The sequence below is a fragment of the Hemibagrus wyckioides genome, linkage group LG10 (genome assembly GCF_019097595.1).
Source record: "Hemibagrus wyckioides isolate EC202008001 linkage group LG10, SWU_Hwy_1.0, whole genome shotgun sequence".
NCBI lineage: Eukaryota > Metazoa > Chordata > Actinopteri > Siluriformes > Bagridae > Hemibagrus > Hemibagrus wyckioides.
In genome coordinates, this window is record NC_080719.1 from 9,365,163 (window position 1) to 9,391,766 (window position 26,604).

Below are 26,604 nucleotides of genomic sequence, written 5' to 3' on the forward strand. Positions count from 1 at the left end.
GAGGGAAACAATGAGAAGCGATGACCTTTGTGTAGCTTTCCCAAAAAGTCCCTAAATTTCTGACCAAAACCAAAAGGACCGCAACTCTGATTATATGATTCAAAGCTTTTATTCAAAAGTGTAGGCATTATTAATAGCTTTTTAAATAGTTAAAAGCCATTTTAAAAGACAAAGTAAATGAGATGCATATATATTTAACGTTTCAAAATCCTCCCATATTATCTGCATATACATTCAGAGTTAAGCAGAAAATAAATCTGTCCTTCTAAATGCTGGTCCTTTTAATAAGCCGTGAGAATGATTCTCCTACGGTTAGATTAATGGAACATTATTAGCTATAGTTAAAAAAAAATGAATAGTGGTTTGACCGTGAGTCTAACTAAACAAATAAATAAATGCTAACCTGGTAACTTTTCTTACAGTTTAGCTTTATTAGCCTTCAGGCCAAACCCAGGAAGCAAACTTCATATACCATGAATGTCTTGTCTCAATGGCTAAATTTTGAATGAAAGGAAAATTGTGTACATTTTTATTAGCCAGTCTATCGCATAAAGCGAGGCAGGAGGAGAAATTCATTAACCACATAAAAAGCAAAAGCAAACATTTGTTGTTTTTAAATCTTTTGGAGATTTACAAAGAGAAACAAAGATGTTCAGATTAAATAAAAACATTATACAAATATTTTTTTTTTCTGTACATAACATCTATATAGAATAAAAAAGACTGGAAAATAAAGAGCTTGAAGATATATAAGAAAACATAACGTCCGTGGAGTAGACCGTTTGATTCCTAGGTACCATGGTTTTGAAGCGCTTTGTAAATGGACGGCGGATGAGAGGTCACCCAGGGTCAGCTCTACACAACGGCGTCTCAAATCTTCAGCTGCTCGCTGAGCTTTATAGTGACGGCCTTGACCTCGGTGTACTCCGCCAATGCATACTCACCACTGCGCACAGAGGACCACCATTAACTTCTCTACAGGGTATTAAAGTGATGACAGAATGAGAAAATGATCAAACTTACAGCTCACGTCCATTCCCTGACATCTTATAGCCACCAAAAGGTGATTGGGCATGGAGGGCGTTGTAGCAGTTCACCCTAAGATCAAGGAAAGGACAAGAGCTTAGATTATTAATACATCTATAATACTGCACTTAGATTGAGCCATATCATTATTTTATAGTTATCAAACTATAAAAGATTTGATTCCCCTTTACACTAAATCATTGTTGTATTCTCAAATCTACATTTATGATCAATATGAGTACATTTATTTTCATTTCTATAGTAACAGCTCACTGTCTTGTAACATAATAATAAATAAAATAAAAAAATCAGGTTATGACTTAATACACGAAAAGTGTATAATCATTGATACAGTTTTCTGTAATATATACTATTTAACATTTATAGAAGATGAAAGTCTACAAAACAAAGTAGTTTGTGCTTTGCACTTTTTTTAACTTCACAAGCTGCATATTATAACATATGCATAAGCCATAACAGGACGTCGTTACAGATTTTGGAATATTTGGAAAATATGACTGATATTGCAAAAGATTTTTTCCTTATTTAAAGATAGCGGTCACGTGAAATCATTAATTATAACATAGACTCCTTTTTAAAACCTAATGATAACTGAAATGACCCATTCTAAACACACAGGTTCATACAGAGACTTAAATGGCTGTTTAAGGGAAGTTTCCACACCTGTGACGTATTGTAATCGTAATTAGTTTCTGTGCATAAATAGTCAGTTTTTCAGCTTGTGAGGTGATGCATTGACTTGGCTGGATATTGCACCATGGGGAAGACAAAAGAACTGCTAATGGACCTGCGTAATAAGGTAGTTGAACCTTATGAAGCAGGAAACGGATATAAAAAGATATCTTATCACTTGAAAATGCCAGTCAGTACCGTTCAAACTCTGAGAAAGAGGTGGAAAATAAGAGGTTCTGTTGATACTAAGCCACGGTCAGGTAGACCAAGAAATATTTCACTCACTACAGCCAGACTTAGACTTGTTTTGGATGCAAAGAAAAACCCACAAACAATCTGGAGAGAAATACAGGCTGTTCTTTCAAGGAGCACAATAATGAGGTACTTGAACACAAATGACCCGCATGGCCTCACAGATTTTGGAGTGATGAGACCAAAATCAAACTTTATATTCACAACCATAAATGCTATGTTTGGAGAGGAGTCAACCAGGCCTACGGTGAAAAGTACACCATCCCCACTGTAAAGCATGGTGGTGGAGCTCTTATGTTTTGGGGCTATGTGAGCTCCAGTGGCACAGGGAAGTTAGTCAAAATTGATGGGAAGATGAATGCAGCATGTTATCAGAAAATACTGGCAGACAATTTGCATTCTACAGCATGAAAGCTACACATGGGACACTCTTGGATGTTCCAACATGACAATAATCCAAAGCACAAAGCCAAGTTGATCCTCCAATTGCTACAGCAAAAAAGGGTGAAGGTTCTGAACTGGCTTTAATGCTCTCCTGACCTCAATATCATTGAGCCACTTTGGGGAGATCTCAAACATGCAGTTTGTGCAAGACAACCAAAATATTTACAAGAACTGGAAGCATTTTGCCAAGAAGAATGGGCAGCTATACCACCTGAGAGAATTAAGGACCTCATGCACAATTATTACAAAAGATTACATGCATCATTGATGCTAATTTGGGCAATAGACGATATTAAGAACTAAAGGTATGCAAACTTTTGAACAGGGATTATTTCCTCATTTTCTTTATTGTTATGTTTTGTTTGATGATTGTGCCATTCTGTTTTGCCTTACATATCAACTCTGATCCAATCATCTAGCCATCACAGTTTGGCCCTTCGTGAAATTCGCTCAAATCTTAAACTTGCCCATTTTTCCTGCTTCTAACACATCAACTCTGAGAACAAAATGTTCACTTGCTGCGTCATATATCCCACACCCACTAACAGGTGCCATGATGAGGAGATAATTTACTTCACCTTTCAGTGCTCATAATGTTATGCCTGATTGATGTATATGTATATAAGCAAATTTCAGACGAAATGCAATGCTGATCCAATACCAACATCCTCCCAATATCTGACTTTTTTGGATGTTTTGGTTGCCAGGTTACTCCAAACATCACAGCCATCATGAATTAAGACCTGTCATATGATCTATAAATGTATATATATATATATATATATATATATATATATATATATATATGTGTGTGTGTGTGTGTGTGTGTGTGTACTTGTATGTCTCCCTCTCTCTCTCTCTCTCTCTCTCTCTCTCTAAGTTAAGGAGTAAGTTAATAAATATCACAGAAGTGTGGCAATTGTACCATCTGGTGGATATTTTAGGGAAACAATGAGGCTGAGAACTTCAAAAGGCTTATAAACAGAGGCACATGGTTTAATGGTTATTTGGTTATTGTTATTGGTTATGGTTATCATTTTCTATCACAGTTGTTTTAACTGAAGTTAGAAACCACAATTCTATAAGTTCAAGATGGTCTGCATCATGCTCAAGTCATTAAGATAAACGCATTTATTCAACTTGTGTATCTGGTGTTTCGAGGCAAACCAATATTCCAGAAAGTTCCTCCAGGGGGCAGTGTCTGACTGAAAGAGTTTCATAAGAATTGAAGAATTGAAGTGTAGCAGGCAGTTCCCTTCTATTATATTATATTGCAAGGGGGGAAAAAATGCAATTTTACAGGTTTTGTGTCGTTGTCCTAGAACTAAGACTCAGATGCCATAAATCCCACCATGTTTTCCCTCCATGTGTGTCCACAGTGTTCTTGTGAATGTAAGTGATCTTTCTCACCACACAGTGCCAGCCTCCAGCGCTGAGGACACACTCAGAGCTCGATCTACGCTCCGGGTGAACACGGCTGCCGCCAGGCCATAGTGAGTGCTGTTTGCCCTGTCAATCACTTCTTCCTGACTCTTAAACTTCAAAATGCACTGCACTGGCCCAAAGATCTACAACACAAACAACATCCTTTATTAATAAAACAGTATTATTTTTAGTAATTATAAAGCATTAGCAGTTATAAAGTTGTGTTATTGAAACAGAGGTCTTTTAATCTAAGTCTTCTAACACAATGCCCTTATTACTTCAAATAGCCAATTAAAAAATTGTCCAAAGTTTGCTCATTTATTAAGGAAAGCTACCAGTTTAACACTGTTAGCAAACTGTATATATATATATATATATATATATATATATATATATATAAATCATCACACATTTACCTCAAGCCTTATAATTTGTATCTCACATACACTACGTATGTGATTTCTGACACCAGTGTTAAAAAACGTGTGCTTTCTTTTTTTTTGTTTCTCATACTTTCTTCGTTTTAGCACATAATTCATCATCCCAATGCACAAGCATCAGACTCAGGTAGGTTAAATTCTAATTATAATACAGTCCCAGTTTGATTTGTAAAACTGCTTGGATAAAACTTTAAAATAAGGCTCTAAAAAACAAAAATACATAGGAAATAAACATAACATGATTTGGTGCAATATTAAACAAATGATAAAGGTCGATACCTACATTAACCACTGATGAAACAAAAGTAACGTTAACAAGGTAATAAAACAAATTAATACATGTAGTAATTGATGTTTGCTAAAATGTTAAGGAAATACGCCTGTATTGACTGTATCTTCAGTCCATGACTAAAAAGTCCATTTAAATGATCAGAAATGTATGTTTGCAAGAATTACTGATCTGAAATCAGGTCTACAGATGTAAATATTTTACTTTTCAGCCTGAGTTCTAAACAGGTTTATATTGGCTACTTGTTAAATGTTATTTATGGAGTAATGTACTGTAATAATTAAGTTCATGGTTTGTTCATGTTTATTCCATGTGTTAAATTATGTCAGCTAAGGAAACGTTAATGTAAAACGTTACCATTAATTGGTTTATTTATTGGTTTAAAAAGTAGAATCTGTTTTTTGTCTTTCTGTGCCGAGGTTAGTGTGTAATGATGTAATGGCTTCATAGTTTTAAAGGACCAAAAGTCAGACCTGTCCTGGCTGATCGACTACATGACAAGTGGAAAATGTTTGGAACATTTTGATCATTTACTTTAGATTTGGATGTTAAATACAAGTGTCTTCCCAAAATATATTTTCAACCATAAAGATGAACAGCTAGTGTAAATGAGTTTAATGGAATTCATAAGCCAGAATTACGTGCATTACACATGGTTAAGTGTAACAACCTGTTGCAGCCTTCTCCTGTTTGTATACTCTGACCAGTAGAGGGCAGACAGCTCTAACACTACTTTGAGTTCTCAACCCTGATATGGGAATATAATTAAAATGTTTCCTAAAAAGTGTTAAATATCAGACTGTGTATAAGCAAGTGGCAGTCATTTGGTTATCCACAGCAGGTTTACCTCTTCCTTTGCCAGGCGCATGTGGTCTTTGACGTCTGAGAAGATGGTGGGCTGGATAAAGAGAGATTTGTCCTTCATTACGCTTCCTCCACACTCCAGCTTTGCTCCCTCGCATTTCCCGCTCTCCACCAGCTCCATGATATTATCACACTGCTGCTGGCTAATCTAAATGCACAATGTTAAAATAAGGACACAAGTGTGGATAAATTGTAACAGATTGTGTACTGTATAATTATAGGATACTGAGATGAAGAGGTGATGAGGTGTCTTACCTGAGGGCCGTGTGTTGTTCGAGGGTCCATAGGGTCACCGGCTACGATTCTCTTAGCGCTTTCAATGCTGAGTCTTACAAACTCGTCATACACACTCTCCTCAACAAAGACACGTGAGGCAGCGGTGCAGCATTGACCCTGGTTGTAGAACGCTCCCTTCTGAGCTTCCTGCACTGCTAACTGCACTGCACACACAAAATAAAATAAATTGAACTTCTGAATGGATATATATCTGAGTAAGTGTAAACAGTGAATTCTATTAAATATACAAATATATTCAAGGTGCAAATAAGCTGAAGATAGATGTAGATAGATAGAAAAACAGCATGTACAATATGTACAATAGTAGCAGTATGAGTAGTGCAATAAGGTGTAAAGTGCAAAACAGTGTGAGATTGAAATAGTTTGTGCATGTTTGCTGAAACATGCACAAACTATTTCAATCTCACACGGTTAACTCCTTAGTTCTAAACATATATCCTGATTTATAGCTGAATTTTATAAATCATACAATACAGATGTTCCAGTTGTTGCCATTTGTACTCACTACATACAGTATGACGACCCCCAGCAGCTTTACACGCGTGTTTCATGGGATTACAAGAAATATGAGCATTTTTCCCATCATGGTTTCATAGTTTATAATATTTTTCATACACTGTGCAAAACAAACTACATTTATTAGAAAGCAAAACCAAACCAAAACAAAAGGAAACAAAAAAGGGGAGCATTAAATTAAATTTTATTAACTATCGACACGTTTTACTGGTACATGCTAATTTTTTCATTGTACACAAACTCAACAGATCTTGTTGCAATCCTCAAGTTGCCAACTTGTATGACAAAAAGGCATTAACCCCAAAAACAAAACAAAATCACAAACAAACACTTTCTACAATGCCTTTGTATTCTGTTTTAACTGCATAACTTGACTGTTTTTATCACACTGTGCTAGTGGCATTAGGTTTTCAGTAAGTGGATTGGAAGTGACAATAAGCTAAATTGACTGTAATAACAATACTGTGGTTTAATTATTGTGATATATGACTTGACAGTGTGACATATTACTGTTGGTTTTCCCCTAGCCAGTTGCTTTTCCTGGCAAAGGCAGCACAGGTGATTGCTCGGGGCAGTATCAGGACACTGTGTTCCCAACAAGCATGAAACCCTGTGGTGTGTTTGTACCCCACTGTCCTTCCCTATTAAACAACACAGCTTCAACACTTCCTACTGATTCTACATGCTTAACAGTAGGTAAAGTGCAAATCAGAATCATAGCTTGCAGAAGGTTGCTAATCAAATCTGGTCTAGTACATAAAAATTTTTGTTTCAGATGTGATAAAGGATTCTGTATTTTTCTTCATTCCCCCCACAGTTTAGTCTCCTGCCAATTCTATTCCACCAGCCAGCTCTTCCCTATCTCATGACAACCACGAGCAAAGGAGGGTGAAGGTGAAGTGTTGATGTGATTGGCAAGAGACAGCTTATTCTATCCCTCGCTCTAAGAGAGCATAACCAAATTTGCTCTTTAAATAGGATGGCTGTGACCTTGTTTGGGTTTATGACCTTGTAACTTCTTGATGATAATGCAAAAGCTTTCGCTTTTCCTTTCCAAGAAAGACAGGGGGTTTTATGTTTCAGTCTGTTTAAAGGTAACACGCAGAGCTTTCTGTTATATGTACAGTATATAATGAAGCTGTGGACAGCCAGGAAAACCTGCTGTGTCTCATCTCTGTGGTTATGTCACATCACTTCCAGCTTTAATCAAAGTCATAATATCTTCAGGTAGCTCAAAAATGACTGATGTTACTTATCATCACATGACCCTTATCCCCAATCACAATCCAACGATTACTAATCAATCACCCTTATTCCCAAATGACACACTCCCTTTAAATTGGGGGCAGTGGTAGCCCAAGTGGTTAAGGCTCTGGGTTGTTGATCGGGGTTCAAGCCCCAGCACTGCCAAGCTGCCACCGCTGGACAATTAAGCAAGGCCCCTTAACCCTCTGTGCTCCAGGGGCACTGTATCATAGTTGCCCCTGTGCTCTAACCCCAACTCCCTCAGCTGGGATATGTGAAGAAAAGAATTCCACTGTGCTGTAATGTATGTGTGACGATAATAAAGGACTCTTAAATAATCTGGATATGTTCCAATATGTTGCAAAGTATTGCACTGGCTTTCAGGTTTCAAGCCTTAATATAAATTGCAGTTAGTCCCGCTTATGAGTTTGTCCTTGCCTAGTGTATTCAAATTACCTAACCCTGTGCCTGTTTTGCCTTTGCCCTTTTAGTCCAACTGCCTTTTTAATAAAACCTGCATTTGCATCCAAACCCTAACTGATCTTCTGACAGACATCCATTCAGACATTCAACAATAAACCAAAAACTGGCAAGTGATGGAAGGCAAGAGAATATCATCTTATTCCAAAATAAGGGAACAGAACCACTACAGAACATGCATAAGTCAGTGGGTTGAAGGAGACAATTATCATCACAGGTTTCTGCAAAGGCCAGGCCAGCATCCTCACTGAGTTGAACTAGAATGATAGTCAGCTGACCTGAACAATCACATAGTCTTAGCTACTTGTTTAGACAAACTGTTAAAAAACAGGAGATTAGGTGCTTCACTGTCCATCTTCCCATCAAAATGACAACCAGGGAGGCTCTGAAGGCCCACAGAAAGCACAGAAAACAAAGTAAGAGGAAGGTGTTTTTATCATATAGATGACGCTCATCTTGCTTCTGGTCAGACTCTTGCCCAGGTTCCCCACTGTTCTCAGATTCCCATTGCTATAGTAACATAACCCCTATGTCTAGTCCATCCAGCATCTTTAATCTTGCATCAAACACGCCTCAATTAATTTAGTATTTATCATTATCAAAAGCTCTGAGATCAACCAATCATCCAAAAGTCCCTCCTGTTATTCAAAGGTCTTCAGCACAGGCAATGCATGTGCGCTCCCTCCACACCATTCGTATCACTATGCAAGATATTGCCTGTCTGCAGCAGGTGCCCACCATTCACATTCATCCCCAGTTTTTCCCATATCCACTGCTGAGGAGCAAGCTATGGATACAAGGGTACATGAGAAGGAGCCATTTTTATATTATGCTTCATCTTGAAAATATTTTCAGAGAATTAAAATTCATGCTATTAAACTGCTGGGCCCCATCCCTTCCTTCATGCCTTCTAACATTCCCCTTCCACTCCTAACTAATAGCCTTGATTAGATTTACTGTAGGTTTACTGTATAACCCATATTATAGTTTCTGATTAATATGCTTTCGTATGAGTAACTGAATAGTAAACTGAAACTTTATGCTGTGAACCATATTAAAATGCACCTGAGGAAGTCTGAATACGTCACTGATTTGATTTTCCAGTCCTTCTTCAATTTGTTATTCATTTTTATTTCCAAGGACTGAGGTTAGTCTTTGTTTTCATCGGACCCTTAATGCTAAGCTTGAGCCCTTCAATTTTTTTTTTTGTTGCATCTGCTCATTGACCTTTGTGTGAGCACAAGGACATTAAAAAAACCACATCACTTACGGTCTGAGTCAGCAAACACAATGCACGGGTTCTTTCCTCCCAGTTCCAGCGTCACTCTTTTCAGGTTGCTCTTCGCCGCCGCTTCTTTGATCAGCTGACCCACCTGAACACAAAGAGAGCAGACAATCAAGAGCGCTTTAAGTCAACGATAATGTTGACGTCAGGACATGCTTGTTTGATTTTGGAGATGCGTAAAAAATGCCTGGAGGGAAGACTGGAAGTCAAAAGCTTTTAATTCAAATTCAGGTCTTACATGGACTTGAATGTATGAAGTTTTTGCAAATATGGGAAATATATACATATATGAAAAAAATGTTTGGTTATGTCTTTGAAATGTTTTATGAGATGGTTTTGAAGCTCTGCGTTTGTGTGTGTTTTGCACATAAAGGTTAAACGAATTTAATACGACACTATCTCTCCTAACAGTCCTTAAAGATTCTCCAAATCAGTGATCAGTATATACAGTAATTATAACACTGATCATCCTGGATTCATTGTCTGGGGATCTCAACATGTTTTTCATTTTAGGATGCTTTGTAAAGTAGAAGCTTCTGCAACAGGGGTATGAAGGTTTCTCGGCAGATCACCTTCAAGAACACTCATAATGAACCATTTCTAACTTTAATAATAATATATTACAGTATACCACTTCCGTTTCTTTTGCTTTTGTAAATGAGGACCTTATACCTCTGTGGAACCGGTGAAGGCCACTTTGTCGATGCCCATGTGGCTGGATATAGCTGCTCCTGCTGTTGGGCCAAAACCTGGCACAATGTTCACGACTCCAGGAGGAAAGCCAGCCTGCGAACGAGAAAACACAAAATAAACATCCACTCCAAGGGTTTAGCTAAAAGTCGTTAGGAATGCTAAAAGACTTAATGACGTAAAGCTGAGGCTTTTCTATAGAGGCTCAAAATAAACTGATTAATGGGCTACAAGTGATGGTAAAAGAGGTGAAAACAAATGACACACATGACAAGTCACGACCTGCCAGGTCGAAAAATAATGCACACAAAGAAGAGTTTCCCTTTGAAGCACTCTCATTCATGCAATTCAAATTCATGACCAGAAATAAACGCTCCCCTATAGGATTAAAGAGAAAGCTGAGAGGTTGGAGAGTCCTGAAGCTTCACTCGGTGTCACTGTTTAGTGTCGATAAGCTTTCAGACTTGAAATAATCAAATAATCATATAATAAAAAGCTCACGGACTACAGAATAGTCTCAAAGTGGAATTTCAACTTACACATCCATTAACCTAAATTCAAGTGATTATTAATGTTTAATATTTATTTTATTCCAGTGTAAGAAAAGCTTGAGAAGCAAAAAACCTTTAATTAATGTGAGATCACTTACAGTTTAATAAACATTAGGTGTTTCTGTTCAGTTAACATTACACGTTAAAATGTTGCTTTAATAATGTAATTCGTGGTTTATTAATCATCGTTTATTATTATAAATTTATTTCTGTACGCAGGGATCCTTAAAACATATATTTAAAAAATAAATAAAATAACGATACTTTTTTAATTCACTCAAAGACTCTCCTGGTCTTTGAATTTTCTATATCAAAAATAAAATAATTTATTGAATTGATTATTTTTTTTATCTCACCTCTTTGATAAGCGCGCCGACATGGAGGGCCGTCAGTGGTGTCTCTTCAGCCGGCTTGATGACTACTGTGTTTCCACAGCACAGGGCTGGAGCGATCTTCCATATGAACATTAGTAGAGGAAAATTCCACTATGAAAGATCAGACAGTAGAAAAAGAAAAAAGTTAGACTTCTGCATGTCATCACTTTGTTTGAATTCTGTTTGCGCATGAAATGACCAACTAGGTGAAGATTGTACTAGATCATTTACTCCTAATCCTGTAGAAAGCCGCAGACAATGAGTAACCGATAGCCATAGCGTGACGTGTTTGATGTCTCAATGCAGATTAGCTCTCTAAATGTCTGTCACTGAGGAAAAAAAAGACATCGTTGAGAACGCAGGTAATTCTAGAAATCATGAAAACATGCCAGGCAGATTGTTCACACGGGGGGTGAGGAGCACGGTGGGCAAGCTCCATCTCCATACACATACACCTACAGTCATGAATTTCTGTGTTTATCGCTCATCGTTCACTCTCTTTAGCTTGAGATGGAGTCGGTGAAATTTCTTGGATTGTACTTGAGACAGAACTTCCTGTTTTTTCTTTCTTGGTGAGTCACGCTCTTTATGTGCCAGTTGAGTTCTCAGTAATCACCCGTACAGATTTATGATCCAGTCCTTCGTGTCTAATGCTAATTTTCCTGTGCTTTTTTGGAAGAAGATACCATCCATCTTTTTCGGAACTTCAAATTTAAATAAGATGCGAATTTTTTCCCCCTCTTTCCCCATCAAAGTCAGTAACACGATATATACAGCAGATCAACATCTGAGACACTCAGGAAAAAAAAAAATCTCTCATTACACCAACCACATTTGCTAATTATTATCGTAAGCGAGGACGGGTGTTGTCATAGATGCGTAGATTTCCTCACACAAACATTCCAGATCCTGCTATGAGAAATGTGGACGTGGTCAGGATTAAGTTTTTATAGAATTCAAGATTAAGATTGAATTACTAGTGAATGGGTGGCATTTTGTTTCATGGCCACAGTCAGTGGCACATGATAAATACAAATCCTATGAATATTATGTAAAAATAAATAAATAAAAGGCAACTTGGTTACAACAATGGGCTGGAACAATGGCTTTCTGAACGTCACAGACGTGATGTAAGAGTGTGGATGTGATATATAATGTCAGTATTAACACAATATGAACTATTTCTGATAGTGTGTGCGTACAGTGGCATTGTCTCCTATGGCCAACGCCTGCCTAGATTCAGTTACCGATCAGTCTAGGAAACGCCCAGACTCATACACACAAACACACACACACACACTGCCTACACTGGACTAAGGTTCTCTGAAATACTTGAAATAGCTTCTTTTGTCTAGTTTTGAAATAGAACTAGATTTGTATGCTTTAATAATTCACTTAGAATGCATTATTTCAATACATACATTATTATTAGATTCATCATGGTAACACTTTCCTTAAATTAAATTCGTTCAAAAATAATGAACGGATATATGCAAGCACTAAGCAGGAATTAAGGAAGCATATACATTGAAATATATGTTAGTAATGATAACAGAAGCACAGACAACATCAGATTTTGGACACAGTGAAGGTTCATCGAGGCGTAACAGGTAGAGCTGCTGCCTCACAGCTCCAGGGTCCACGGTCCGATCCTGAGCTCGAGTTACTGCCTGTGTGGAATTTCGCACGCTCTCCTTGGCTTGAGTGAACGTAGGATAACCCAAACTATTTAAGTAACTTGGTTTAAGTCACAATTTAATCCTTGCTTACTCACTACCACTTACTTTGAGACATCATGATCAAAAGCAAAGCATTTTATTGGTGTGAGTGTTTTTATACACTTGACTATATAGTGCACAGTTAATTATTAATTTTTTTTTTTTTTAGTAAATTATTACTCATTTATTTATAACTAATTATTTAGAATTGCAGTCTCCTGTGTCACCAAGATGAGGATATTCCTTTTAAGTCTGGTTCTTCTCAAGGTTTCTTCCTCATATCATCTCAGGGAGGTTTACCTCATCACCTTCACCTCTGTCTTACTTATTCGGGATATATATATATATATATATATATATATATGTACATTTAAATTTTAATCTTTATAATATTTATTCTGAATTATTATATTCCTGCAACAATGTCTGTTGCTAAAAGTGCAAGACAAATAATATAATATCTTAATTTAAGAGTATTTGTATATATAATGTATCCTGTATTTAGGTTTTTGGAAATGGAAAACAACAACAACAGTATGTTACATAATAAGTTAACAAGATGTTATTTTATAACTAATAGCATTATTAATATATTTAGTTACTGTATTCTCTGTTCATCATTAGATAAGTCTTAATATCTGCTTATGTGTGGACCTTATAGTTACCATGGTTACACCAAACTGCGGTACATAAATGATGGTCTGAAGGGCATCTGGATAAAATATCATTACCGTGAGGATGACATTACATTATGTTGTCATGAAGACCTTTCAGTTTGCCTAACCAAACCACCTCCTACGCATCATTTCTAGTTTCCTTCCATCACGCACAGATACAATCATGCCTGTCAACATAACATTACATTGAAATGAAGATGAGAATCACATATATACTTACAGGAATGATTGCTCCGCATACACCAACCGGCTCGTGTTTGGTGAAGCACATGAAATTATCATCTGGTGAGAAACAGAGATGAGGAGGGTGTAGGATTAGTAGAACACTGAACATTTCTTCTAGTGTACAACTACAGGTCTGGTCATTAACATATAAAGTGTATCTACATCCTACCTATTTTAAATGATTTATTTCTAAGCAAAGGCACAGTGAGGTGAAGTGTGTGAGAAGCTGATGTACTACATTGTCTGCCGCCTAGCTTTTTTTTTTTTTCCCTTCCCTCTCTTTCTCTCAGGAGTCAGATATCCTGCCAGAAGTGATATTTTATCACATCTTCTCTTGTCTGGGGTTCTGCTTTAGTATGTGTTTTGGAGAAGACCCTGCATGACTTAGCATTTCCTATTCGTAACATTGCTTAAGGTGAAGAGGTTGAACAGAGGATATGTTGTCATGGTGTTCCATGACTGATTATGAATTTATCTATGACATTACTTTATGTGATTCATCAACACTCCTTTTTCCAGACAATTTTATGTCAGGTAGACAAACTAGATCGGTTATTCCGAATAGCTGAAGCAGTCTATGTATATTTTAGAATGCCAGCTCGTAAACTCGCTACTACATCGTCCGTACAAAAAAATGTATGTTGCTATTTCAGTATTTTGGCAAAAAATGTAACTGCCTTCGATTTATCTAAATGGATATGAGATTAATTCAATTTGATAATTAATTATGGATATCTATAGATAGATAGATAGATAGATAGATAGATAGATAGATAGATAGATAGATAGATAGATAGATAGATAGATAGATAGATAGATAGATAGATAGATAGATAGAAAATTTCAAATACCTACAACATAATCATACTTATAAAAATAATATAAGAAGGCAAAGAAATTAAATTTAAAGCAGTAGTACATTAAATGTTTCAGCTCTCACTATTTTGTGGCAAGAGTCACTCACAGATTTATATATCGCTATCCATTTTCCCATAAAATGTCAATCAGTGCTTTAACAACGCTGTACCTGTTTGATAATTGAATAATTAGCTTGCTAATGATGTATTTAACATTAGTAGCAACATTTTTTTTCAGTCTATCTAGGATGCAAACTTTCACACTCATACATCTATTCATACATCCCCAGACAGATAATTAAAACATGTATCCAGTACAAGCAGGTAACTTAATATACTAATAAAAAACCACAGTCACCCAATTCTATTTCTGTTAAGTTCCGAAGACACAGTGTGAGCAAGCCAAGTGAAGAATTAAGCAGCACAGTAAGCATTATTGACATTTTACAGCATCAAAGGTCATCTAGCGAACTTCCCCATTTCTTAACTGTAAAGTCGTAAATAACAAGTGTCAAGTAACTTGAACGCACTTCCTCCTGCACCTAACACTGTCCTATACACCCACACCACTGTCACTTCTGAAAGAGCATCATGCACACACACACACACACACACAGACACGTACATGACATTTCACCCCCCGTACGAGTATGAAGGAGCCACGCCTGCTAATCTGCCAAAGCCGTCCTCTCCAAGACCTGACCTTCTCGTGTTTCTCCACGCTGCAGTGTGTCGGCGGGATTACAGACTCGCCGACTCCCTTCCCACAATGCTCATCTCAGCCTGGCATCAGCCAGAGGGCCCTTTTTCCCGCCGATCTCCCACGTCTGCTTATCAAAGGTTACATTTCCATAGCCGATGAGTGGTGTAAAGATTTTGAACAATAAACCTAAAGTAGAGCTGACTTTTGTTTTGCTTTGGACAAAAGATCACATCAGAAATGTCATGTTGCAACTGTTACATAGTGGTTATAGGTAAAATTCGTTCCCTTTGTGTCTACAGATAAATTGTGTGATTGTTTTGGCCTGTCATTGGCAGGAACCTCAGGATTAACAGAGATGTGTGCTGTCAGGAACAGGCATCTCTGACCCCCTCGCTCTGCGGCTCATCTGCGGTCGCACCTCACCGATTAGGATCAGAGCCTCTTCCTTTTGCTTTGTGCTCCGGGCCCTTTCGTCTCTGAGCGCTTTATTTAAATCTAATCAGGAGGAAAGCGGCCAGCTTGTTTTGTCTAGTGGATCTCCTGGAGTGACAAGAGCACTGGTGAAGAGGAAGAATTACAGAGGAGAGCGAGCTACCGCCCAGAGCTAAAGAGAATCCATACACCACATTCGGCTGACGCGTCGACTCGTTTTCACCGCAGTAAACATTGAGGCGTTTAACGGGTTCTGCAGTTTCAACATAATACACGGACAGCCGATACGCTGAGGCTTTACAAAAGAGTTCATGTGACATTTGTTTTGAAACACTCACCCACTGGCATGGTCTTGCCATGGATCTTATCAGCCCAGCCGGCGTAGTATCTCAGTGTTCTGATGCTTCCTTCCAGATCAACAAAGAATGATTGCAGAAAGGGTTTCCCAGTGTCCATAGTCTCCATGGTCTGGAAATGGAAGATTAATAAATCCAGTAAGTACAAAATGGAGGCTTGAGTTAAGAGCCTGCTTTTATAAATCTTATAACAATGTGAAATATTTCAGTGCTGTCAGGTTTTTAACCCCTATCATATTATTTTTTAACACAGTATGTTACACTTAACAAGAAGCTGATTTTATTGTGAAGCAAATAAAATAAAAAAGAGCCATATTTCAGAACATTTGATGAATCATGTTTGTGCCAGACTGGGAAAAATCCTGAAAACTCACCTGAACTGAAATATGCTTCTCTTTTCTATCTATCTCAACCCAAACTTATAACAAATCAAAATCTTTCAAAACTTAAAAGGTAGAAACTTATTATTGTTAAGTCTGACAGAGGTGCAAGACATTTTAACAGCCAGAATCTGATTCTCAGCTGATTTAATTAAACACAATATTATGTCCATTTTGCTACAGCACACAGCGTATCCATCAAGTTGATCAAATCATGAAATTCCCCATTTATCACGATTAAAAAGTAAATAAAATCCTTTCCAGGTTTGTTAGTGAATTTTACAGTTTATTGAAACTGTGCCATTAGAATTTTTACATTTTATTTTATTTTTAGCAAACCTCATTTTTCCCCTACATTTATATTTACTAGAATTCAGCCACAGTCAAAGTTTTATCAAATGCCAAATCCTCGGCAAAACTATTTTGAAATAGTTGGTTTTGCTATTGGATTACTCCTGGCCCAGTCTTTCACCCCTGTAAAATCAGGTCATCCCATTTTTTTCCAAACATATTTACAACAAATCCCTGGAAATAATGTTTATGTGAATAATGAAATCCCAATATCACTGACTGTATAAACTTTCTAGCTGTAACTATCTCAGATTTCCAGCCAGGTATCATCCAGGTATTAGGAACAAGACTGAAGAGCTATGAAGCTATGCACGTAAGTAAACTCAACACACTAAGCATTCGCTAATAAACAACAGTTTTTATATGCGACAGAAATGCCAAGGATTTAATATGCTCTGGGATCAAGAGTTCAGAAATGAAATAATAACAATTATAATAAATTGAAGCCTGGGAGACGGAGAACAATGACTGCCATCGGCGGAACTGGCAGAACTTTTCCTCCTGAGAGCTGTTTTTCTGGCAAAGCACTAGATCACTGATGATGGACGGATTACTTAATATGATTCATAAGCGCTGAGCAGGTTTCTAACATTCATGAGCGTGTATACTGTATATACACTCACTGGCCACTTTAAAAGGAACACTTACAGTAAACCCCTGTGCATTCGTGCAGCTATAGAATCAGCAAATTGTGTGGCAGCAGAGCAATCTATAAAATCATGTTAACTGCTTTAGTTTAACCTGTTCACATCAGACAAGGACAAAAAAATCAGATTTGATTGCGCCATGGTTGGTGGTGCCAGATGAGCTTATTTCAGAAACTTCTAATTTACTGGAATTTTTATACTCTATAGAATTTATACAGAATTGCATGAAAAAATAATAAGAATAAAAAAAACTAACCAGTTAGCAGCAGTTTTTGAAGAGGATAAAGGTGGGAGGAAAATGGCCCAGGTTGTTTTGGACAGACAAGAAGGTTATGGTAACTCAAATAACCATGGTTTTACACCCGAGGTGAGCGGAAAAGCATATCAGAATCCGCAATATAGCATGAGGTTTTAATCCAAGAACAGGAGTCTAAAGTGAGCTCTATAACCAGCTTTTATGTTTAAGTGATATTTCTGCATGTTTTGTCTTTCTACACAAGAGATTAGTATGCAGGAAGGCATGACCAAGCTGTAATTTGAGTAAACAAAGATCCAATCACTGATTGTTACTGAGGTATGGAATATATGAGTACATTTCATCATTTCTACACAGTAAGATTCAATCCACAATCTGCCAATTTAAAGGAGCTAAAAGAATTCTCTTAAATCCGATCCTCAGTATGCAAAGGGACTGCTGATGTATCGATAAGGAGAAAAAGACCTTGAATCACTTTTACCTATTTTATTTTCTTTTCCTGGAAAGTAGCTGGAATTTTTCTAATTAGCTCTATGGCAGGACAGAATTAAGGCATGTTTGCCATTTGCATGCGTTCTGGAAATAACACGTCTCTTCCAGCTGCAAAACTTCATTCCAAAGTGCACGCTCTAATTTCATTCAACTTGGCAGCACAAATTAAGTCAATATTATAAATATATTAATACTGTATACTTAAAGATTAAAAACTGGATGTGCACTCGAATGTGTGTGAGGGGAGAAGGCGAAATTGCTCATGATGTCATCGTGTTTTCCTGCCAGTGCCATTGTAAATTCAGAGTTGGCCGCTTTCTCTAGCAACAACAGTTACACAAAAGTTTGACTAATCATTAAGAACTTGGACATAACAATAAGAAGAAAAAACAAAACGTCCGAATACACAGGAAAAAATATGAATCTCTTTATGACAGAGCACAGAGGAACAGTTCAGCCAAAAATGACATTTACACAATTTCCCTCTTACGCCAAATGGAGTTGATCAGCCAAGATATGTGTGCTGCTTCAGCTTTGCACTGGAGCTGTGAGGCTAATGCAGCTAGCAAGTAAAGCCTAGCACATGACGGTGCATTGCTACAAACAGCAGTTTAATAAAGCTCGAATCATGGTTTGGGTGTCAGTAGGATTAGATTTGTGTAGAAAGTGTGGCTTAAAATGTGATTTTGGAATTTGTTACCTTACAGATTCTTCTGTTTTATGAAACTATGTGTGTACAAATCATATTAATGTCAAAATTAACGTATAATGTGTATGTGATGTTTAAGGACAAGGTTTTATGCACAGTGCTGAACTACTCACTTAGCTTCCCTCGCTTATTAGCCTTGTAGCTCAAAGAGAAAAACTGATTACGAACCCGTCAGACTACCTTTCGGTGAAAGAGACAAATGATGTATATTTCATTTTTGATCATATTATCCGATTTAATTCTATTCAATTCTATTCAGTTTATTTGTACAGTGCTTTTAACAATGGATATTGCCACAAAGCAGCTTTAAATAAATGTTAACTTTCAATATGTCCATTTTAACCTCATTAAACTTAATAGAGAAGGACAGACAGAAGGGGAATTATAGACTATTTAAGTGGATTAGTCCTAAAATTCAGAAACGAATCATAAACGACACGGTGTATTTTAATGATTTTATGACATCAGATTTTCCTGACATCCATACTGAGCTATGGGTTTTTTTCTGTGTGGAGTTTTGCATGTTCTCCTCCTCAGGTTTTCTTCCTGAGTTCTACATACTGGTAGGATTTGAATTAAATTGTCCCTAGCTATGAACGAGAGTGTGTAAGTGTGTGTTTGTGCTGCATAACGGACTGTGGTTGTGTATTCCCGCCTCGCACCGGCTGTTCCTGGGATAGTCTCTGGAGCCACGCTGACCAGGATAAAGCACTCACTGACTGATTTCTTTTATTAATACTGGTATAATAACATGGATTATTTACTACAATAATAAACATTTATAGAATAAAGGAAAAAAGGATTTTGAGTCTAATAAAGTTTTAACACCTGCACTGTTGATATAACTTCCCACATCTGAGTACAACAAACCTTTGATGGTCAATTAGCCCTAACGGTGTTTGTTTGACTAGCTGAAGTGAATTAAAGTTAAACTAACACTCTGCTTGTGAAATCAACACTGGATTTTTTTTTGCAACGTGCCATTTCATCTCCACGACTGTTCTTTTTTTTCTTCTCGTAGCTCCTTTTTTCAAAGCCGAGCCCTTTTTATTTTCACTGAGCCCCTGACACCTGTGGCAGTGTGTGACGGACGCGCTCAGACAGGCGTGTTAAGCAGCGCCGGGGGGGACGAGAACTACTGTTTGCACTCACAGCGAGCAGACTGCGCTCTCTCTCCAGCAGGTCAGCCAGCACATTCAGTAAGCGGCCCCGGCTCGATGCATCCATCCTCCTCCATGCTGAGCCCTGCTTTAACGCCACTCTCGCTGCCTCCACTGCTTTGTCCACGTCAGCCTGAGGACATAGTACAACTTCATTAAAAAAAAAAAGCTTAGGACTCATTCATTCATTCAGTCTATCCAGAATTGAACCGCTTTTGTAGACATGTCAAAACCCTGAACATATAAAAAATCAGGTGTAAAGTTCTCTGTAGTGTTGAAGGAATTCTTATTATAAGCCGAGTGAACTCCTACAGTCTTATATACAGCTAGCATTTATAACACTGAAACTTAAATGAACCATGCTGAATTAGCACTAATATCTTTATTTAGTGTGTAATTAACACTACAGCTCTTACAGTATGTTAAAGTAACTCATACAGTGTTGAGTTTGTAATCACATGGATGGGGTAAAACTTATAGTCCTGACTTAATAGTGCTAAATTAATATCACAGCTGTTCTACGGTGTTGAATAGTGTGGAATTAGAGGAGTACAGCTCCTCTAGTGTAAAACATTATCCAGTGTGTCATATAGTGTTGAGCTCGTAATCACATGGATAAGTTAAAACATATAGTCTTGAGTTAAATGTGCTGAATTAACAATACAGTTCTTATAATCCTCTAGTGAAAAACCTCCTGCAGCTCTGAGCTAACATTAACAGCAACGGGTCTTGAATTAACGCTGCCGAACTGAGACGTACAGATGTTATACAGCACTAAATTAACACTACATCTGTTAAAGTTAATCCTGAGCTTGATGTTACAGAGAGACGTTAAAAAGAAACCGTCTCATAAGAACGTTCAAATTATCATCACCAATGGAACACTTACCATTGTTAGTTAATTGTTACCGCAGTGTTCAAGTTACTCCTACAGGGTTGAGCTAGTATTTATAGTGATGAGTCCAAACGTACAGTCTTGAATTAACATCGCAGATTTAACACTTTATGACTGTTAAATAGTCTTGAACTAACACTACAGCTGTTAAACATTAGCATTTACAGTCATGGGTTAACTCTTACAGTCTTAAATTAACAATGCAGAATTAACACTATCATTCTTCAATAGCGCTGAATAAACACTACAGCACTTTTAGTGTTAAATAACATTCCCAGTGATAACATAACTCCCACAGCGTTCAGCTTGAAATTAAAGCATACATTTTAGAATTGACTCCTGACTTAATTCAGCGTTGGCTTGAATGAACACTACTGTAGTTAGTGTTGAATTAACACCATAATAGCCTTAAATTGCATCTGCAGTGTTGAAGTAACCCCTACAGTGCTGAGATAGGTAAAACATAACGCCATGAATTAGCAATGCTGAATTAGGGCTGGTGAATACTGAATCAACTCTATGGTTGTTAATGAGTGCTGATTCATAAAGCTAAGAAATCATATGCGTGGTGTTATAATAGCAGTCATGTAGTGTTGAGGTAACTCCTACTGTGTTGAGTTAGAATTTACACTGATGTGTTAAAACATTGTCTTGTACAAACTTTTTACTTAACACTAGCTGTACAGCTTTAAAACAGTGTTTTGAATTACATTGTGTTGAATTAACACAACAGTTAACAATTAGTGCTACAGTGTTGAATGAATGAACTGAAGTGATCTATATCTTGTTGGCGTTTAGGGCTGATGTGTGTTTATGACTCTTAGGAATAAAGGTTCTTGAATGGTTTTTGGTCAGGATGTACTGTACAGTTCTATGAAGAACCTTTAACATCCATGAAATATTTACATTGCACTAAAGATTCTTCGTAGTGGAAAAAGTTTCTGGAGACTATAAAATGTTTTTTATGACACTTAGATAAAATGTTTTTTATGAATCATTTACTGAAAGGTTCTTTGGGGAACCAAAAATGGTTGATCTATGGCATCACTGCGAAAACCATACACTTTTAAAAACCCATCTTGCTTACTGTAGTTGTTACTAGAAGGGTTCGCTCAAAGCTAGGCTGTGCTCTGTGCATTTCTGAAGCAAAGTGGTAATGATAACTGGGATAAGATCTAACAACTTACTTTCTCAGCCTCTTGCACGTCGCAGATTTTCACACCTGTTGCAGGGTTGAATGTAGGAAAGGTTTTCCCTTTCACAGAGCAGTGCCACTCGTTATTGATAAAAAGCTGCAATGTGGAGAGAGATTGTTTTTTAATCATTGTTATTATTTGTATTATTAACATTTGAAATAAACATTTGATTATTTAAGAGCTCAGTGAACCTAACAAAAATACAGCATGTTACGCACAGACCCTGAGCACCAACTGTACAATATCTAATTAAATATATAATTATATACATGTTTATAATGCAAATAAATAAATAAATAAATAAATAAATATAGATAAAAGTTAATCCGTTTACCTGGGTGTGTTTGATTTCTGAGATCTTCTGAGGTTGTGGCAAACTCATATTCTGTGCCTCTCCGTTCTCTGTAATCCCGTTCTGCGCCATGATAGAGCAGATAACGATCCTCACAGCCGTGTGTGTGTATGTGTGCGTGTGCGCGCGCCTGTCTGTGTGTGTGTGTGTGTGTGTGTGTGAGAGAGAGAGAGAGAGAGAGAGAGAGAGAGAGACTAAAAAAGTCAAAATGTGAGCGTGTTTGTGTGTGTGTATGTGTACTGTGTGTAAGTGTGTGTGTGTGTGTGTCTGTGTATAGGTGTATGATAAAGCAAGTGCACCTTTTCTGAGTGAGTAAGTGAGATTGTGTGTATTTATAAGCGCTGCGTAAAGGTCCTCCCCTCTATGAGCGCGCACTCCGCCCATGCGTCTTCCACGGGAAATCTCTCTCTCTCTCTCTCTCTCTCTCTCACACACACACACACACACCTACCTTTCCTTTTAATCAACGCGATAAACATGAAAAGTACGAGAAACTCCATGCTCACAATAACCGTTTCCGAGAACCGGGGTTTCGCTTTGAATGCGCGTAAAGTAACAGTGTGAACTGATCAGAAAACACGCTCAGGTGCGCTCAAGTTCAAGCTGAACTCTTATAACAAATCCCCATGGGGTTAAAAAACAGACATTTAATCCTAATATGTGATTCTATGTTGAAAAAAAAAGGGGGCAAAAGTCCATTTTAAAAAGTTAGGGCCTGAAGGGTACACATGTGAATAAAGAAAGATGTGAACAATATGGGATCATGTAAAAAAATAAAAAATAAAAAATAAAACTTATGTAAGGAAATAAAACAAAACAAAACCAAAAAACTAGATCACGTGCGAAAAACGACGTATCATTTGTAAAATAAAAATAAAAAATAAAATTAAAAATAAAAATAAGTCACAGGCGTGTGAAACAAATACGTTTTTTTTTTTTTAAACGTCTGAATCATGATATAATTTTCTGTAAATTAAATTTTCTTAGAGTAGAGCTTGTTAACAATAATTTAATAACATATATAGGCTTATGCATGATGGATATACTGTACATTTAGAACAAAATTAAGAAGACTTTAAGCCTACAAGTTATTATTGTGATAGATGTTACAGCTGTTCCTTCATTTTCATTAAAAAAAAATTAAATGAAGTCAAATTCTGTTCCAGTAACGTATGCTACGACAACAGTTCTTAATATTAGCTGTAAAATAAATCCAATGGACCTGCGCAGTACTAGTTTTGCCCACGACCATCATTTAAAAATTTGCACAATATTTTATCTAGAAGACATTTCATCAGCTTTCCACTAGCAGAACATATTAGATTCAACAGTGACATTGTGTGTAGGCCATTGTGGTTTTGTGACCTTGAAACTGTATTGTTTATATTTATACTTTATAGTTCTTATCTAAAGAACGTGTATTTGTTTAGAAGATCTCTAACAGTTAAATAGGTGGAGTCGATATTTGAATGATTTATTTATGTTTCTCCGTGAGCCAATCCCAGTTCCCATTCATGTTCATGAAGCTCCAGAGGAAGCTCCAGAGGCCTTTAGAGTAAGATGTCAGGACGGACATCCAAACATAAACAAGCCTTAGAGACCGGAAGTCAGTTTTCTAAATAAGTTTTCTCAAACACTAAATTAACATGTGCTGAGCTCATGGATTAAACCACTATATACCATTCATTTCTACATCCTTACATTTTACATCTGCAGGCTATCTGTACGAGTATGAAATAAAAAAAACTGAATTTATTGTATTGTATTGAATTTATATTATTGTAGCTTTGTTATCAGTGGAGTACCAAAAGAATTTCATAGTGCAGTTTTCCATGTGTCAGTTGTGCTAATGACTGACAGAAAAGACTTTGTTTTTGACCAGTCAAACTACAGGAACTCAGTTATAAACATAGAAACACAGTTTTTAAAATAAATTATAGACACCCTGAGTGTGCATCACAGACCCCCTTGAGGTCCCCACTTTGAGAAGCATTATTCTTAGATCTAAATAGTAGCATATCAAAATCGAGCTACTTGCACATTAGAGAATACATTAGAGCTCCATTTTACTTTTTTCCACCCCGAAACCGTGGGAGGATGCAAATGTTTTCACTCACAAATATATATTGCTAAAACTTGCTTTGCAAAGAAAGTGCTAGTAAAACAGTATTGCCATCGAAAGTCGACGTTTTAGCATTATTTTTCCACTTAGGCACAAAATTTGCAGGAAAATAAAACAACTCTCACAAAAATACTGAAGACAGTGAGTCAGAAAGCAACGTTGTAATGTAATTCTCTATATCAGTACTATATTGTAAAGTGATGGAATAAACTGTTAATGCATTGAATTAAAGCTTGATGCATTAACAGATTGCTGGTTTGCTATATATAGATTGCTATATATATATATATATATATATATATATATATATATATATATATATATATATATATATATATATATATATGTATATATATAGTCTGTAAGGAGACTCACAATGCAAGATGCTGAATTCAGTACAGGGATCTGCACATCCATGAATTTCATGAAACACACAATGAACACTATAAAATATAGAACTCTATAACTATATATACAATGTTCTAACTCTAAGTAACTGAATTACTTGAGCTGAACTGAGTATAGTAATTGATTTATATTAATTATGTTGTAATGCTGCTTTGCAGTCATCCTGAAACCAGTGTTATGACATTTAATTCTTTGTTGCAAAAGCAATGAGTGGCTAATTCAGGGAAAAAGTGATGTGCTGATATAAAGAACAAATTTTAATTAAATCACATGAATTAAAGTTGAAAGGCCAACAGCTAAAATACCTCTCGATAATAACATGTTAGAGTTATTACCCAGCAAAGACAGCAGTCTTCTACTACACTCCTGATCAGGGTTGCTGACTTTGACTGGGGAAGATCTGTGAGGAACTGTATAGCTGCAGATCTGTAAGGAAACTAGACACATGTTCCTGCCGTAATTTAATTGTTTGTCAGTTTTCCAGTTTTTATAATTATACACATTTATTCATTTCTGTACGTAGATAGATATAAATATTTATATATAATACAGCCTCAGAAGGATTTTTGCTCAATTTATTATTATTATTATTATTATTATTATTATTATTATTATTAGTAGTAGTAGTAGTAGTAGTAGTAGTAGTATATTATATTTTATTTTAATTTTTAATTTTTATTTTTTTACAAGATCTACTGTTGAAAGATTTCTGTTTGGTTTGAAATGTAACAATAAATAACATTAAATCAGAGATTAAAGGAAGGATTTTTAAAATCACAAAGTAAGAATCAGCAATAACCTGTAAATGAGAATTACATAAAGTTATGAAATTAACATAAACCAAATGTAAACAAACAAATAAACAGATAAATAAATGAATCATTCGATTCATTTCATCATAAATTGATCAAATAACATAACCTAGCTAAAGCATGACAGGCATGGCAACAGGATTAAGTTCTATCAGGATCAACTAGGATCATCAAACAAATTCAGTAGGAATTAATCACAAATTCACAAAGTAATCTTACCTTCACACACACACGTTTAATATAAGTATTTTTGAAACCTCTAACCTGGTAATGTTGTTGTGAAGGATAATGAGACATCTACTGGAGAACCTGTGTGTGTGTGTGTGTGTGTGTTTGTATACAGACAGAGACAGAATTCAGGATGATACAGATGATACGGTGATGAAGAGTAGGTGTGTGTTTTTTGTCAGATGCAGAAGGGAATCAGAATGGCAGTAATTCAGATGCAGGAATGAAAACATGCACCAGGGCTTGAGCTTCTTTCAGACCAAGTTGGGGTCGTGGTCAGATGGGTGAAAATGAGTGCTTTTAGTATGTAAGCCATGTATGAGGGTAATGTACTGTTTTTGGAGTTACAATGATGTCCCAATATTTTAAATCATTAAGAGGAGTGATTCATGATAATGGAGAGAGGCCTTTGTTTTTCCTATTTCTGTTTTACTTAAATAAAAAAAAAAAGGTCAATTAAATAACAACAAAAGTTTTTAATTCAGTGTTCTGTCCATTACAGCTACTGTTATCTACTATGATTAATTAGTAATAATAATAAAGAAACAACACGTTATTATTATTATTATTATTATTATTATTATTATTATTATTATTATTACTATAGAGCAATTTAATTCTAGGAAAAGTTTACTGATTTGGATTGGATTACAGTAGCAGTGTCTCACAGCTCCAGATTTTGTCCACCTTCCAAAAACATACCATTAAATGGATTGTCATCTTGATTGCCATGATCAAAGAATTTCCCTCATGGAAT

The 26,604-nt window shown here is 36.4% G+C and overlaps 1 protein-coding gene across 1 annotated transcript; it reads right to left on the reverse strand.

Moving 5' to 3' along the window:
* Positions 1–90: 90 nt before the first annotated feature.
* On the reverse strand, positions 91–22,591 carry aldh1a3 (aldehyde dehydrogenase 1 family, member A3). The gene is made up of 13 exons (XM_058401656.1): positions 22,260–22,591; positions 21,917–22,021; positions 19,827–19,967; positions 15,822–15,951; positions 13,487–13,548; positions 10,854–10,982; positions 9,929–10,042; positions 9,242–9,344; positions 5,689–5,873; positions 5,417–5,581; positions 3,826–3,983; positions 1,024–1,098; positions 91–946 (listed from the first exon to the last, which is right to left on the reverse strand). The coding sequence occupies exons 1-13, from the start codon at positions 22,347–22,349 to the stop codon at positions 871–873; spliced, it is 1,533 nt and encodes a 510-aa protein (XP_058257639.1). The 5' UTR covers positions 22,350–22,591; the 3' UTR covers positions 91–870.
* Positions 22,592–26,604: the final 4,013 nt, after the last annotated feature.

Bases quoted from the DNA above. Each gene is read 5' to 3' on its own strand.
- aldh1a3 (XM_058401656.1), bottom strand. From the start codon at position 22,349: ATGGCGCAGAACGGGATTACAGAGAACGGAGAGGCACAGAATATGAGT. The intron at 22,022-22,259 runs GTAAACGGATTA...TCCACATTGCAG, and splicing joins CAGAAATCAAACACACCCAG to CTTTTTATCAATAACGAGTG. The intron at 9,345-9,928 runs GTATAAGGTCCT...CTTTGTGTTCAG, and splicing joins CCTTCACCGGTTCCACAGAG to GTGGGTCAGCTGATCAAAGA.